This window comes from Drosophila grimshawi, unplaced genomic scaffold, assembly GCF_018153295.1.
Source record: "Drosophila grimshawi isolate 15287-2541.00 unplaced genomic scaffold, ASM1815329v1 contig_848, whole genome shotgun sequence".
NCBI lineage: Eukaryota > Metazoa > Arthropoda > Insecta > Diptera > Drosophilidae > Drosophila > Drosophila grimshawi.
Window position 1 is genome coordinate 15,209,356 of NW_025063692.1, and position 16,061 is coordinate 15,225,416.

Genomic DNA, 16,061 nt, shown 5'->3' on the forward strand with positions numbered 1-16,061 from the left:
TAACATAAATGTATGGAAATTAGTTGGAATTTAATTCCATGAAGCTTACGTTTGCAATAAAGATAATTTCAGTAATGTCTATGAGCAAGGCATATCCGATGGCATGTCCATTAGGCCAATAAGCAAGCACATAACTTATAATTGGACACGTCACTTCGTATTTTCACTATCAAGTACATAATGAACATACATACATAGTTTGCATCTATGAGTATATAAAGTCAGAGTCTTTAAAATTGTATCGAATACGGCATAGCCCATAACACTCAATTATTATTTCAGCTGACACTCATACTTGAAATATTAACAGATATAAAATATTCGATTTATGTGTATGATATGACATCAGCGTGTATAGCTATATGGGACTAAAGATTTGTTAGTTGATCGCAGCACGATTTCGTTCTGTTCCGCCAAATTTGGGTTCGTCAGACGACGCTTCAGCTCGGCGCGCGTCTCCTGCACCTGGGCAATAACAACATTCATGCTCGCCTGATATATGCAATAGTCGTGGATATTCAGACGCACCTTGTTCTTTTCCATGGCGCCATAAAGGAACGAATAGACGATGTGGCCCACTGGTATATAATATTTGAACCAATTGTGCATGCGACCCCTTGAATAATTAAAAATCAATTAAAATGGATGGAGATAGTATTACATGGCTAGACTAAAGAAGTAGGGCTGCCTCGGCCGACAGGAATGCGCCCATCTCCTTAGGAATAATTCATTTTGACTACAAACTTAAGCTAAGCATGTCCCATTCAACTACAGACCTTTAAAAAAGTTAATGACAAATTATACTTACACCAATTCCGATTTGTCATGCAGAAAGTTAATGAAACGAGCCAAATTGTCAACATCCTTGCGTAGACTATGGATCAACCAAATCAGTGTTAACAATATGAAAAGACTCTTGAAAGTCGAGTAAACTCACTTGGCCTCTGTTTCCTGTAAAGTGGCGCCATCTCTAACCAGTCTCACTTCCAGATAGAAACCATGGCTATATTTATATCGCAGATATTGCATACTGCCAATTGCCAGCATTTCGCTATCCTGAAAGACTATTATATAGTCGGCCAGCATCTTGCACTCTAGCTCATCATTGGTGGAAAAAATAATCGTCTTGCCGCAATAACGTAGATAGCGTAAAATATTCCAAATCTCGCGCCTTGTCGTCGAAGGCATACCGTATGTGGGCTCATCCAAGATGAGTATCTTGTTGTAGGCAATCAGTGAAATTGCAACGTTCAACTTGCGACGCTTCTCCTGCGTCAAGGTGCCACATTTGCGATTCATCCAACCAACCATGTTGAACATCAGGCAAAGATCATGCATTTTCTCGCCAATTTTGTTCTCGTTCACGCCGCGTATCATACAGATCAATCGTATATGATCGCGGGGTGTTAGTTCGTCGAGCACTCCGTTATGCTGTGGACAGTATCCGACATAGCCGAGAATGGTGTCCAGATCATACTTAAAGTCCAAGCCTCGCACATAGATTTCGCCAAAGGCAAACCCATCCAGTCCGACCAGCTGACGTATCAGATGACTTTTGCCCGAATTGCGTGGCCCAAAGATGCCCATGCTCATATATCTGGGTGGATCAATCACAATTACAAGCTCCACTTGGACCAATGGAAATCGGTTTACTCACTTATTTAGCGCAAATGAAACCGTATTGAGCTTGTTGCCTCTTTTCGGTAATTTACTCTCAACCTGATCGACCAGAAACACTGATTGCTTGCATTTAGTCATATCAGCCTCGGCGATCTTTTGCTTAACATCAGCCACGTCGCTATCATCAAAGTGGTAGGTAGCGGAGCGCATGTCGTGAATGCTATAGGACAAGGCAAGTGGACATATAGCTGCCATTGGAACTATCGTTGAAAACATAGGTGTCTAAATTTTCTAAAGCCTTAACTTTATCACAACTGCAACGATTTTCAACAAACAATGACATTTCAATCATGGCTTGGTCTCTCGACTTTTGAATCGAAGAAGAGTATAAATTGAAAACATACAATTAGACGACCTGCAAGGCTATACACACATCTACGGTGTGCCTTATACAATTATGTACTTTAAAGAGTCAGAAGTGGAACCAAGTGCAACCCTACACAAATCAAAATCATTTTGGAGTCAGACTTATAAATGGTTTGGCATTAGCAGAGTAAGTTTGAGTGAGTGGTAGGCAACATGCACTTACTTTTTGGACGAATGAAACTTCTTTTCTTTGCGATGCAATTCAATCCAGAATAGTAGGAAGAGTACAATAAGCGCCGATAGGAACATGAATGTTAATCCCGGCATGATACCAGGATCAGCCCATTTGAAATAGGATTCAACTGTGTGGCAATTGCTTAAGAGGGCACATACACACACATAGCCAAATGGAAACTCATTTACTTACACTCACAATGTGGCACAATCTCGTGCATTTTTTCGGGTACGCAATCCTCAAGGGCGGCACACTTCGTCTGACACAGACGCTCCTCCAGGCGCCGTATGTAAATGTTGCTAATGGCATCGAGCAGAGCAAAACCGGGTGACATGCAGGCACCATAGTAGAAGATCACATTGCTATTGGCCACATCCCAGTAGACGATATAGAGGACCAGACCCAGCAGGCTCTGAATTAGGACGGAGGCAAGAAACGCGCGCACAATCGACTTATTCATATACATGGATATCACATAAGTGATGGGCAGCGCTGCGAATCCATAGAATGTGATAAGCAGCAGGAGGAGCACATTCTCATAGGCGCCAAAATCACCAATGCCCGTACAGACAACAATAATAACAATGATAACGGCATAGATAAAGTACGTAAATAGATCCCAAAATAGATTCACACCCCAATAGATCTGCAATTGTAGCCCGGCAAGCAATTGAAGGATGCGCAACTGGGATATTTGCTCCTCCACCAATGGTATGATGAACACAGAGACAATCAACGGAAGAATGCAGCCAATGGCCAGTGGTGCATTGATATGGGCAATCTCATTATCCATCAAATTGATCTTCATGGAGAGCGGCGTCGCCATTGGATAACTGTCAACCACGGCCATAAACATTGAGTTATTCGGATACGATAATCTGAGTGTTTGATGTTAGTCAGTGGAACAGTTAAAAATGGCACCAATACCCACTGTAATATAATGTTGTGCAGCAAATTAAGCATCATTGGCGCCGAATGAAATGTATCCTGACTAATATAGCCATATAGACTCTGATCGCCATTATGCTGGACGGCACCCAAGCTGGTCAGTACGTCCTTGTTAATCAGATCATCCGCATATTTGCCCTTCTTGCAGTCAAATGAATCTGGCTCAAAGGTTCGCGATATGTCATTGGCTTTCTTATATGTCGGTATCTTCGTTAGCGATTTGATGTCTATATAGCCGCACTCATTAATATCCGGTATATTCTTCAGTTCATCCGTAGTGCCCTTGAAACCAAGGTGTATATTATGCTTGTGCACATCATTCACATCCAGCACCATGGCGAGTCGGGTTATAATCACAACAAGTATTAAACTGACAAATATCATTATAACTGGCCACACATTGGGCGCTGAGTGTATCATTTTTTTGTACAACATCGCACGCATTTGCTGTCTTCGCAGTTTCCTCTTCGATACGACAGAGTATTGGAAGGTTTGCGCTATTCGATTTTGGCACAATTAATTAAATTCCGATTCGATTTATTAACCAATTTTTACTTACTGACATCGGGAATAAACTGCTGATGATGGCGAAACGATGTCACTAGTTTCATATATATGTCCGACATCTCGGCGCCAACAACACGTATATTATCAATGCCCAACCTCTTACGATCGTTCTCCAGCTGAATCAGCATATTCTGCAATATCGGTCTATATTCCGAGCGTATCTTGTAGGTTAAGGTATCACCGATTTCATTCTCTGGCTCAATATCTACTATGTACTGGCCAATAAAATCGGTGATGGGTGCATCTGGCACATGTGGCTTCTTAATTAGTACCTGCAAATATCAATTAAATTCGTTAAATAACATTTCATATGGTAAATATTTTTTGTTTTTTTTTTTTTTCATCAATTAAGTTCGATTTTAGATCGCTATGCCAAAGAAACTATCGGTCAAAGGATAAGTTCTTGTCAAATTAGAATTTGGCAAGACTTTTCACAGACATCACTCGAAAATGAACCGATTTTCATAATGTGAGTCCCACTTTAATACTGCACTTAAATGTCTAAAATCAAACCCAAAAATCCACTTTTGGGAATATTCCAAATTTTACACTCCAACAACTTTACAAAGAACTATATAATTGCCACCTGGGGATTCCCATAACCGCACAATTTAATAAATATAAATAACTTCTAAATCCTGTTCTAACAATCGTCAATGCGCATAACCAAAAAACCGTTTTGCCTAACCAATTAATTTTTTTGATAATATGGTAAATTATCTTTTAACGAGCTGCCGATATTTTGGTGTTATCAAAACACTAAACCTTTCGGGATCTCATAAATGATTATTGATGTGTTACCAGATCAACGTAATTGCTAAATTTGGCACGGAGAAAGAAGGGCGTGCCGCTGGCCTCTAAGACACCCATGCTGAGAAATCCAATCCGATCTGCGATTGATTCCGTCTCATCAATGCTATATGTGGCAAACACAAAGGCGCGCTCCTCCTTCTCCAAGGCAACAATGCTCCAAAATATCTGAGCCTCGCGTGCCGTCAGCTCCTGTGTCGGCTCCTCAATGACAATGACTTTCGTATCACTGGCTAACGTGCAACATAGGGCGACCAAACGACGTTCCCCGTAGGTGAGACGGCCGATCCGTGTGCGACGATGACCGATCTGTACTTCAAGTATATCGATCCACTTTGTCCTCTCCATATTGTAACGATCTAAGTTCTCGCTATTGAGCTTCAGGCGCAAATGATAATCAATGGTCTGCTCCATCGTCAAATGATTCGACAATCCGTTTTCTACGCACCGAAAATCAACATGATTCCGATGACTTCGCATATCTTTATATAGATGCTGACCCATGTAAAGTACAGAGCCCCGCGTCGCATACTTGAGACCACAGATGACACGGAGCAGCGTCAGTTTGCCAGATCCAATGTGACCCAATACCACATAGACCTCACCCTTATAAATACGCATCGAGACATTCTTCAAAATCTTTCGCTCCGAGGTCCGATGCACTGTGTAGATGTGGCTCAAGCGTATCAGCTCCTTGCTACCCACATCGCCATACTCGAAATTATGCCAGCTGGGATTACGTGCCAAACTAACTAGAGTATTATCGATTTCGATTTCTTTGCGCCGCTTGCCAAACACGACACGTCGGCTGAGGAGGCGTCCTGGCATCCGCCACTGCAAGAGGATGAGCAATATTGAATAGATTAATGCACTGATAACGGCGGATACATAAAGTGCAATAACATCATATGCTCCGATCGAATGCGGCTCATTTATGATCCGATGAAACAATTGCATGCTGTACGGTATCTGGTTGCTAAGGAATACAATTAATATAAAGAAAACATAGTGACCATGCACGTCCCAGTATCGCTTAAGGATCACCCCAAAAACGGCGTAGTTAAACAGCCAAATAACGATCGCAAAGAGTACCGCATTGGTTTTGTTCTGAAAAAGCTTGGCAAACACAAAGGCAGTTACAATTAGCTCAAATGTGAATATCGCAATGAAGATGATCATTAAAAACAATGTCAGTCCAGAGAAGATGCCATCCTCGATCGTCCAATACAACTGCAATACACAATTCAAATTGAAATATATATATGCATATTGACATTATTAAATCACTCACAAATATCACAAATATTATAACCAGCCCCAGTAACAGCAGACGTATCGCCAACACAAGAAATATGGAACAATATTGATCTACAAACGAGTAGCCGTAGTGCCACTGATGCGTCATAACATTATCCCTAAGTTGACCAGCTAGGTTCTGTAAGAAATTCATAAATTGGTCAACAGCCAATTATAAATATAAAAATAAACACATAATCAGCTGAGGGAAACCCCATAAATTGTATTACTCTTGACAACTTTGTCCGTCGATTTGTCTTTTTCTATGGAAAATAGTAAATCAGTTTTGAAGCTATCTTAATGAGACTTGTCATAGTATCTGCTAAAGATAATCGTTCTTACGTGTTCTGGCTACTTTAGCGTTACACTTAAATTACTGCGTACCAAACATAATGAAGTTTGATCCTAAACTGACCAAAAACAAGCTCAATTCTATTATTCAGAAATGCGTGTACATCCAGATATATCCAAGCAGAACCTTTAGTCCAACGGTATGCACTCACCCGTATGATATTAATGAACGGCAGCAAATACAGGAAATTAAATAGGAATGACGGTACGGTGTATACATCCATCGTAGCGCAGCGTTCGTCAGCAACTCGGAGACGTACATTGAAAACTTCTACGTTGGGCTCCGCGAAGTTCGATGGAAATAGATTACGTAGTCGGTGGAGCCATTCTAAAAATATCTGATGTTGTATTTGCAGGAAGCCCTCACGTATGTAAATATCCTGATTTATATCGGGATCTTTGGCATTATCACGCTTGGGATTTACAACACCAGAGCAACGTGTTAGCCATAGGCGATCTTCTGAGAGAAACGGAGTGAGCGTACGAAATTCGCTGGGGAAGCGAATGGTAACCGAAAGTATTTTGGGCACCTGTTCATTGCTCTTATCAATTTGCTGGAAAACAAGAGCAGCCAATGTAGTACGCTCATCGAATTGATTTTGCAAATCCTCTGGGTCGTCAAAGCCGATGGTGTCATTCATTTCCAACTTAGCGGCAACAGACTCGACCACTTCTGTTACAAATTTCGTTTTTGGTGCATAGGCTAGGTTATACTTGGTTTGTTCTCGCTTCGAGTCGACCAATCCTCTGTCAGTCGATATATTTTTGAAATTTAATAAAATTAACATGAGAGCTTTCTGTTGTAGCTTACGTGAGTATATTGATATCATCCAGCTTATGGGGTACAATTGTCTGGTCTCCCTCATAATCACTGCGACTATACAATAATCTCTTTGAATATGATATGGGATTAGCTAGTATGGCAATCAACAGTATAATTATAACAAAGCATTCGAAAGCAGTCCGCTTCCAAAGTGCCAATTCGATTTGTAAATTGTGCTTAAATAGCAATCCAAATGTTGCTGGCATCTTGATATTGCCTTTTCAATTCAAACACGAGCAGCTTGTGTATAATCAGTACATTTGCAAGCCACTCTAAACTTATTTGTAAATTTCTGAGTGCATGTTGAACAAAATTAAATTTGTGTAAAGTAAATTTCTTATGAATGACAAGAAACACATTGATTTCAAGCACAATTGTACTCATATTCAAATATAAGCGGCCGATAGTAAAGACAACGACCAGCTATCGATGCCAACGAGTTTCTATCAATCATACAACCATCGTCTAGAAAAATACGATGCTAATCTCGATAAGCTATCGATAGTCCACAATATTTTGTACACATTTCGCACATCGTAGAAGATAAGTTTTATTTCAGAATTAGATAATTTCATACGCAGTATATTTTACGCAAACAGAAATAAATTGCTCTTGCCAAAAAGAATAAATTTATCAATCGAACCTTCCAACAATTTTGAATATTATTATTGGGTACTCCACCGATACTTTAACCGAAAGCTATCGATATAATTTAAGCATCTCTACATCATCGCAATTTATACCAAACAGTAGACTTGCCGAGTCATAATAGGTGTTAACTTGTGAGACAGTAGGCTAAATTCTTAACACAATTTTTCTGCTGTATACCCAAGCGGCAGTATTTAATTAAAAGATAAATCCATTGCTAAAAAAGGAGCAAAATGACGCTCTCAAATCGGGTAAATTATCATACTGAATGCAACCTAACTGCAAATTACTAAAAAATAAATAACTTGCAGATGGATACAGAGGCGGCTTACCAAAAGGGCGAAGGCTTCCGTTCATATTATATACAAAAAATTGAGGAACTTCAACTAATTGTGGCAGAGAAGAGCCAAAACTTACGCCGCTTGCAGGCACAGCGTAATGAGCTCAATGCCAAAGGTACGAAAATCACAAAAAAGAAACAAATATGTATGTAAAATGTTAAAATTTCAGTGCGTATGCTACGCGAGGAGTTGCAACTGTTGCAGGAGCAAGGTAGCTATGTCGGTGAAGTTGTCAAGCCAATGGATAAGAAGAAGGTACTCGTCAAGGTGCATCCCGAGGGCAAATTCGTTGTTGATTTGGATAAGAACATTGATATTAACGATGTTACACCGAATTGTCGTGTCGCACTTCGCAATGAAAGCTACACACTGCACAAGATTTTGCCAAACAAAGTGGATCCGCTGGTGTCACTGATGATGGTCGAGAAAGTTCCCGATTCAACATACGAAATGGTTGGCGGCTTGGATAAACAAATCAAGGAAATAAAAGAGGTTATCGAGCTACCCGTGAAGCATCCGGAACTGTTCGATGCCTTGGGTATTGCTCAGCCAAAGGGTGTGCTGCTTTATGGACCGCCCGGCACTGGCAAAACCCTGCTCGCTCGTGCAGTGGCTCATCACACCGAATGTACATTCATACGCGTGTCTGGGTCCGAGCTGGTCCAGAAATTCATTGGCGAGGGCTCGCGCATGGTACGTGAACTCTTTGTTATGGCCCGCGAACATGCTCCCTCTATTATATTTATGGATGAAATTGATTCGATCGGCTCATCGCGTATTGAATCTGGATCGGGCGGTGACTCTGAGGTGCAGCGCACCATGCTGGAGTTACTCAATCAGCTGGATGGCTTTGAGGCCACCAAAAACATCAAAGTCATCATGGCCACCAATCGTATCGATATACTCGATCCAGCTTTGTTACGTCCCGGTCGCATTGATCGTAAAATTGAATTCCCACCACCAAATGAGGAGGCACGTCTCGACATTCTAAAGATTCACTCGCGCAAAATGAACCTAACACGTGGCATCAATTTGCGCAAGATTGCCGAACTGATGCCGGGTGCATCTGGTGCCGAGGTCAAAGGCGTCTGCACCGAGGCTGGCATGTATGCACTCCGCGAGCGTCGCGTCCATGTTACCCAAGAAGACTTTGAGATGGCCGTTGCCAAGGTGATGCAGAAGGACTCTGAAAAGAACATGTCAATCAAAAAGCTGTGGAAGTAAAAATTGGCATTTCAATCACACACACACATATATATTAAACAACTACGATTAACACTTAATTTCGTAAAAAAAAAAAAACGAAAAAATTTAAAAGCAGTATTTCCATTTAGTTAATTATTTTTATTAATGAGAGAGTAGAGGAAAGATTAACAACTGGGTTCTTAAATTACTTTTTAATTTTGTTTGGCCTCAACGCTTGCATGATACATAGAATTTTGTTGTTATGGCTGTTAGGGCTAACCTTTGCGCAGCTGGAGCTCCGCTTGCAGCGTAGCACAAATCTGCTCATCATCGGCAACATCGATGCACGTCTGACCATCCGAATCGCGCAGCTCCAGATTCGCTTTTAGAGATAACAAACAGTGCAATGCCTCCACATGGCCACAACTGGCGGCATAATGCAATGGTGTCTGTTGCTCCGAATCGCGCTGATCCACATCGGCGCCGCACTCAACCAGATACTCAATGATCTCGATGGCATTGCGATCGGTTGCCCAATGCAACAATGCCATGCCCTGCTCATCCAATGGCATCAGGTCACTGGGCTGCAATTGTTCACGCAAGCGCTGCAAATTGTTCTCCTTGACATGATCAAACAGCGTTTTCTGATGCTCCAGCTTGCTAGCCTCGACTGGCTTCGATTCAATCGAGTGCACCACCCAGCCACTCAGTCTGCCACCGCTATCGCCACTCGCTTTATTGTCATTATTGTCCAGGCAATTGGGATCAAGTTTCACAACTTTCTCAATGTAAGCGCTCTGGGCATCTCTTCGGCTCATATCGCCCAGCTCTTTCCACGCATTCCATTTGCTACGCGCCTTCATTTGTATGAATGCGGGGCGTGGCGTGCAACAGACACCCTCCGTTGCCTGTTTGTACAGTGCATATAATTCAAGCAAATCACTGGCATCATAAACATTCGCATTGCGCATTACATGCGCCGTTGTTATTGCAAAGTGTTTTTCATACTCCCGCTGCTGCTCCTCCTCTTCATCCTCCTCATCGTCAATTTCCAAATCACTGTCCAACATTTTTAACTAAATGCAACTGCAATGACTAAACTTGAAATGGCTTTACTTTTGTCTTCTGCGCGTATATGTATTTATGTATGTGTGTGTGCGGGTGTTTGTGTATGTATGTGTGTATGTATTTCTGTATGTGGGTGTGTGTGATTGGTTTTTCAATTTGAATTGGAATTATGACTTTTGTATATTCAAGTAATTGCCCTCCAGTATGTGCTTCTGTTCGTTTTCAATCTTTTCGAGGGCCTGCAAACTGTTGAAGCTGACAAAGCCGTAGCCCTTGGAGCAGCCGGTTTTCCTGTCAAAGATTACGTTGGCGTTGAGTACGCGACCAAATTCTTTGAAATAGCCTCGCAACTCCTGATGACCCACCGTCCAAGGTAGATTTCCCACAAAAATGCGGTGAACTGATTTTCCAACTTTTCCTGCTGCGGTTGCCATGTGTACGAACAGTCTCTCGCTCTGCTGCTCTCACTCTCACTCTCTCTAACTTCGTATCTCTTTTGCCACTGCAGATGGCACAAATGTTGCGTAAATTTTGGGTATGTATGTAATGTAACGACGCACTTGCCGCTATTCTTTAGCGTAACGTTAACCTCAAAGTGTTAAATAAAAAAAAAACTTTGAAACTTTAATGTTGCAATGGGCGATTGCTATTATCGATTTAAACTCGATTTTTTTCCGATCATATCTGCGTGTCACTATCCAAATGCCCTGTACACATTTAAAAGTTTTAATGGGGTATTATATTTTAAGCAAATGTATGCAACAACAAAAAATGCAGGACATATATGTAAATTGTTTTCTGGTTAGGTTATAATTAATAATGTATAAATTGTTCATAATTTATAAATGTGATCAAAATCCTTCTAATCAAAAAAAAATAAATAAAAATCCTATAATCAGACACAATGTGATGGTGATAGCTTCTATGAAATTTCGTTCCTTATTGTGAAAGTTCTTCTCTGGGTCTGGGAATCTTCCAGTTTGTCAATTTACTTTAGATCTGACATGAAATAGCACCCTTCACTGTACCTATTAAGAGGAATCTCTCCCTGCGTGCCTATCGAGGCGATAGTAGTCCATTAGCATCAATGCTGATAAAGAGGTAGTAAATATTTAAATCAAAGGATTTAAAATCTTAGCTATAGTATCCGTGAAAGTGAAAAAACGTTTGGTTTGAAATTTTACTTTGTCATTTTGTTTTGTGTTCCCCTTTTCATTTTATTTAATTTACGATATATTATTTTTGTTAACAAATTTGTTTTAAGTTACACTCTACTTACAACTAACAACATCGCATACATATTTAATAAATAAACAAATACATTTACAATACAATACAATACAATACAAAACAAAACAAAATTCAATTGGCAAAAGCTATGGATGTTGTCTTGCCGTTGGTTGGTAAGCATTTAAAAACCGTGTTAATAAATAACTATGGAAGCGATTGGTTTCTTTCTTTTAAATTTTAATCAGCCAATGAAAATTGTTGCATTGCGAACAGTTTACTTTATTGTTTGCTATAAAAAATTGCTACGATTTGTCAGTTAACGTTTGTCATCATTATCATTAAGTGTAATATATTATGTGTATGTATGTATAGTGATTTGGCGCTCATTTCTTTCCAATGTTTCCTTTTACTTTATTTCATATGGTATTGGGATTTTTTGGAAAACTTATGGATTCAATGCACGTATTTCCGCAACGGCTCTACCGTGCATATTTCTATATACTTGCTATGCCTTCAAATTACAAGGATAATGCCTTTGTTAATGTTTTAATAGTTATCATTGTCTTATTTAAAGTTTAAATACAAATATAATATAATACGCCCTCAGCGTCTTGGCCTGCACGCAGGATAATCTTAAGAGTTAACATAATCCCTCTCTTTTTTTATAACAAATACATTACTTAGTTCATACAAAATTTAGTTTGCGTCTCATGGTTTTTTTTCTTTCTGCATTCTTTTTTTTGTATTTTTTTTTTTTGACAAGTTTACAAATCAAAAACTATGAAGATTTAAGCTGATTTGTACAAGACCAATACAAAATGTGTATGTGTGTATATGCATTTTGTCTAATATTCAGTATTGCAGTAAAACTAGTTATAAAAGTATATAGAAAGTTTTGTAAATATAGAAAACAAATTTTTTCCCCGTTTTTTAATAATAATAATTATAATATAATTACAACAAACTATACCTAACATAAATATATATATAATGTTTATATATATGTAATTGTGTATGTGTATTACAGTTGTCTTAGCTTACATGTTTATGATATATAAACTTGACATTTTACTTTCCAGTTGGGTTTTTTTTACTATTGCGTTAACATAGTTTTTTATTTTCGTTCTGCACAAAAACGAAAAAGATGATAATAATAATAGCTATAATATTGATACAAAAAAAATTGTACATAAGTTTTAAAACTTTGTATAATTTAATTGTAATATGATCAAGAAAAAAAACCGTCTCTTACTTTCATTTTGTCTATTACTTAACATAATCGTACTGAACAAAATTCGTTTATGTGTCACAGCACCACCATTTATTTTGTTATGATTTTTTTGTTTCTTTTGAAATTGTTGTAATCATTAAATGTATCTGTAAGAGTAACTTTCGAACGCCTATTGCTTTTTGCATGAGCTGCGATTGATGACGTCACACCTGCTACCAAAGACGATGCAGGTGTAGATTTCGTGATAATACCGAACGCACATCGTTGGTGAACCTCAAAGCGTCCAGGAAGGGCAGCAATGATAACAGTGCGGTGTCCATTGGGTCGGAGAACCAACTCTTAATGGGTATTGCATTGTTTGGAAAACAGCGATATGCACCCGGCGAATTGTCAATGATAAATATCTATGGATATGTCAATTATAAATGAAAGTGAATTTACAGAACATTGCGACGGACGCAATAACTAACCCTGTTCAAATCACTGCATATGGCTGACAAATCTTTGGTATAGGAGCCATAGTCGGGCGTGCAGTGTTGTCTGTAGTAGCGACGACGCAATATATTGCGGCCATTGTCCAGCTTGTCGGCCACAGCAGCGCCATAGATTTCCATGCTGGCCGTAAACACGACCAGGTCATACCATTGCGATACCTGTCAGTAAAAAGTATCATTCAATGATTGTACAATTAGGTTAAGTGTCAACATTAAAGATTCGCTCAACACTCGAGCCATCCAATACAAAGGAATAGGATATGCTGCAGCACTCACCACATCCAAAAAGTAATCCACATGCGGTCGCTTGTGCACGAAGAACCGCACTGGATGCCTGTCGATGGTCACCTTGACTGTGAAATCGTGCGGCGTGCCGGGCTTAACCGTATTCCTTGGCATTGCATTGTGATGTGAGTGTATCAGCGTTTCATCCAGATCTAGCACCAATGTTTTTCGCTGCACCAGACTGAGCCGATGTCGTGATACTGGTGACAGCGGGAACTGTTCATATTTAACCGGCTGATACTGGATAAACTAAGATAGTTAATTTATACATACATTCAAATAGTTTAAATTCACAATTGTTTTTGCATTTTCTGATTTCGATTCTTGAGCGGCTGATAAACAAAAATAAAACGAATGCAATGTGATTATTAGTTTCACGAGACACGAGTAAGTGTTGAGTTCGAATTTGATGTTCGAATCGCGAACTGCAGTTTCATAATGCACACTGAGCAGAGAGAGAGAGAGAGCGAGCGACTGGGCGAGAGATATTGAAAACTGGCAGACTACTCTCTGAATGAATATAGTCGATATGATAAAGGATTGAATGCGGATCGAACGCAAATGGATGACGGAGATGGTGAATAAAGGGAGCGAACAGTGTAGGGAGGGATTTGAGTGGTAGCTATTGCTTATCGCAGCCTTGACCAATGGGTGTCGTTTATGTATGTTATTCAATCGAGGCTAATGTGTGATAGCGCAGCACTACCACGAAAAATGTTCTCTAGCTCTAGCTCTTGGGTGGGTATGAGGGGTATGTAAGGGCAAGGTGGAGGGAGGGGGGAGGGTCGGGTCAGCGCTCTAAAACAAATCAGTTGATTTTAATTATTTTTCGATTTTTTGTTTTCTTTCTGTTTTTGTACTTACAGCGCGCACTTGGCGATTGAACATAAAACAGATGCATGTCCAGACTTTTGACAGCAGCAACAGCAGCGCATGGAATTTCATTTGCAACAACGAAATCATCGGTAAGAAGTTATCTTCTTACCAAACGGCCTATAAATTTCACTTTAGTTGCGGCTACGTTATCGGTGTCCGCGTAGTTCGTCACTTTTGTTAAAGGTGTTATAGTTAGCAATGTACAAAACTATATATATGAAACAAGAAACAAAAAAAAAAAACAAAACAGCCAAAAAAAAAATGTAAAATGACTGCAAAGAGTCACGCAAAAGCCAAATACAATGTGCCGGCTGCCGGACTACCAACTTTTTATTGCTATTGTGCTTTTGATAACGCGCTCAAATTGTTTTGATTGTATTGGTTTCGTGCTGTATTTTGCGGTATCGTTATCGATATCACACAATTATTGCTTTTTTGATACCTTTACACATACACATACACTCAATTAGCGAGAGGCGCGCAGGGATATAAAATCGATATTAAACACAATTGTAATGCCGAATCCTAAGAAGGATGTGATATATAATGCTCTTGTTTATGTTTGAACACATTCACATGCGTACATATTTATGTACTTGACGTGATTTTTTGTTATACTTCTTACACCTCCGTTGCACTTCTCATTTTGTTGCTGGTGTGTTGTTTTTGTTTTTGTTGTTGCTGGGCCTACTGCTGTTGTTGTTTCCGGCGCTGCTGGCAAACCTAAGAACTTCGTTTCCGTGTGTTTAATAGGCACCAGTGCTAAGAGTAAAATAAATTGTTGCACTCAGTTAACTTTCCACCATTAAACCTGGTCAAGAAATTCAATAAGATGTCGCGTCAAATAAACATTGCACTTTGATATTGAATAATCTCTGGGTTTTTGTTTAATAAATCGCACACTCACACTTGCATATTGCATACATACACACACACACACACGCATACACTCTTTTGATCAATTTGGCCAAAAGCCAGTCCAAAAAATAAATTGTGAAAATAAAAGAGAGATTGTCGCCGTGAGCGTGGTATTGTTATCGTGTTTTCCTATCGATATACATGATGTAGCCTTGTTTCTTTTTGCCGGTTGACAGTACTATCGGTAGACAAATGATATATTTTTATTGGAACAAAACATTGCATTGCGATATTAATTCATCGTTTAGTTTTATTTTTCTCAACATAAAATGTGTAATTGCCTTGTTTATTAATATGCATTATCTAAAAATACGTCATATTGGGGTACGACCAACCATCATACAAGGGTTAGAGTTAATGTCTAGTATATACTTAGTGTAGTATATAATGCCGTCAATACTTTCAAAAACAAAAGCTAGTTTCCTCAAGTGAACGGCATTATTTCGCACGTATAAGCACATCTAAAACACTAAATACGAAAAGAGCTTCGAACCACGCGTCTTCATGCATGGTTTGAGCGTGTAAGTACTATTTGAAGCATCGATAACTTATAATCGCCCGGCCGCTGTAATCGTTTAAAGCGTCGTTGACGTTCCTTACAATTCGCAAAAGTGGAAAGAAAAAGAAAAATTATGTAGACTTTTTGGCAAAAGTATATTAATTGCAAAAGTTCTGTTAAAACTAAGTTGTTTGGCCGTACACTTGGAATGCGTTCTCATCGATTGTGACACGCAGAACGATAAAGCCCTATTTTAATTATATATATATA

General features: G+C 39.4%; 5 protein-coding genes across 7 annotated transcripts; 1 reads left to right on the plus strand and 4 right to left on the minus strand.

Annotated features, from left to right (window-relative positions):
* Positions 1–246: 246 nt before the first annotated feature.
* Positions 247–7,222, minus strand: LOC6564958 (ATP-binding cassette sub-family A member 2). 2 transcript variants are annotated; one of them, XM_032738375.1, is made up of 12 exons: positions 7,005–7,222; positions 6,346–6,940; positions 5,838–5,981; positions 4,538–5,776; positions 3,729–4,008; positions 3,153–3,666; positions 2,414–3,099; positions 2,210–2,348; positions 1,658–1,840; positions 938–1,597; positions 809–874; positions 247–616 (listed from the first exon to the last, which is right to left on the minus strand). In XM_032738375.1, exons 1-12 carry the CDS (start codon positions 7,220–7,222, stop codon positions 346–348), a joined length of 4,995 nt encoding a protein of 1,664 aa, XP_032594266.1. In that variant the 3' UTR covers positions 247–345. The 2 variants fall into 2 exon arrangements, with proteins under 2 accessions (XP_032594266.1, XP_043072205.1); XM_043216270.1 differs by lacking the exons at positions 6,346–6,940; positions 7,005–7,222 and adding an exon at positions 6,037–6,081.
* Positions 7,223–7,745: 523 nt separating this feature from the next.
* LOC6564957 (26S proteasome regulatory subunit 8) lies at positions 7,746–9,328 on the plus strand. Its single transcript, XM_001991813.2, has 3 exons — positions 7,746–7,915; positions 7,976–8,120; positions 8,175–9,328. Exons 1-3 carry the CDS (start codon positions 7,898–7,900, stop codon positions 9,227–9,229), a joined length of 1,218 nt encoding a protein of 405 aa, XP_001991849.1. The 5' UTR covers positions 7,746–7,897; the 3' UTR covers positions 9,230–9,328.
* On the minus strand, positions 9,329–10,260 carry LOC6564956 (acyl-CoA-binding domain-containing protein 6). The gene has a single exon (XM_001991812.3). The coding sequence runs from the start codon at positions 10,258–10,260 to the stop codon at positions 9,466–9,468; it is 795 nt and encodes a 264-aa protein (XP_001991848.1). The 3' UTR covers positions 9,329–9,465.
* Positions 10,261–10,425: 165 nt separating this feature from the next.
* LOC6564955 (SRA stem-loop-interacting RNA-binding protein, mitochondrial) lies at positions 10,426–10,692 on the minus strand. Its single transcript, XM_043215946.1, has one exon. It carries the CDS (start codon positions 10,690–10,692, stop codon positions 10,426–10,428), a length of 267 nt encoding a protein of 88 aa, XP_043071881.1.
* A 1,771-nt stretch (positions 10,693–12,463) lies between these two features.
* LOC6564954 (CTD nuclear envelope phosphatase 1 homolog) lies at positions 12,464–15,340 on the minus strand. Of its 2 annotated transcripts, XM_032738328.2 has the most exons (5): positions 15,000–15,340; positions 14,363–14,582; positions 13,490–13,747; positions 13,190–13,372; positions 12,464–13,123 (listed from the first exon to the last, which is right to left on the minus strand). In XM_032738328.2, exons 2-5 carry the CDS (start codon positions 14,459–14,461, stop codon positions 12,932–12,934), a joined length of 732 nt encoding a protein of 243 aa, XP_032594219.1. In that variant the 5' UTR covers positions 14,462–14,582; positions 15,000–15,340; the 3' UTR covers positions 12,464–12,931. The 2 variants fall into 2 exon arrangements, with proteins under 2 accessions (XP_032594219.1, XP_032594220.1); XM_032738329.2 differs by having other exon boundaries at positions 13,490–13,738; positions 14,363–15,340.
* Between the last annotated feature and the right edge of the window lie 721 nt (positions 15,341–16,061).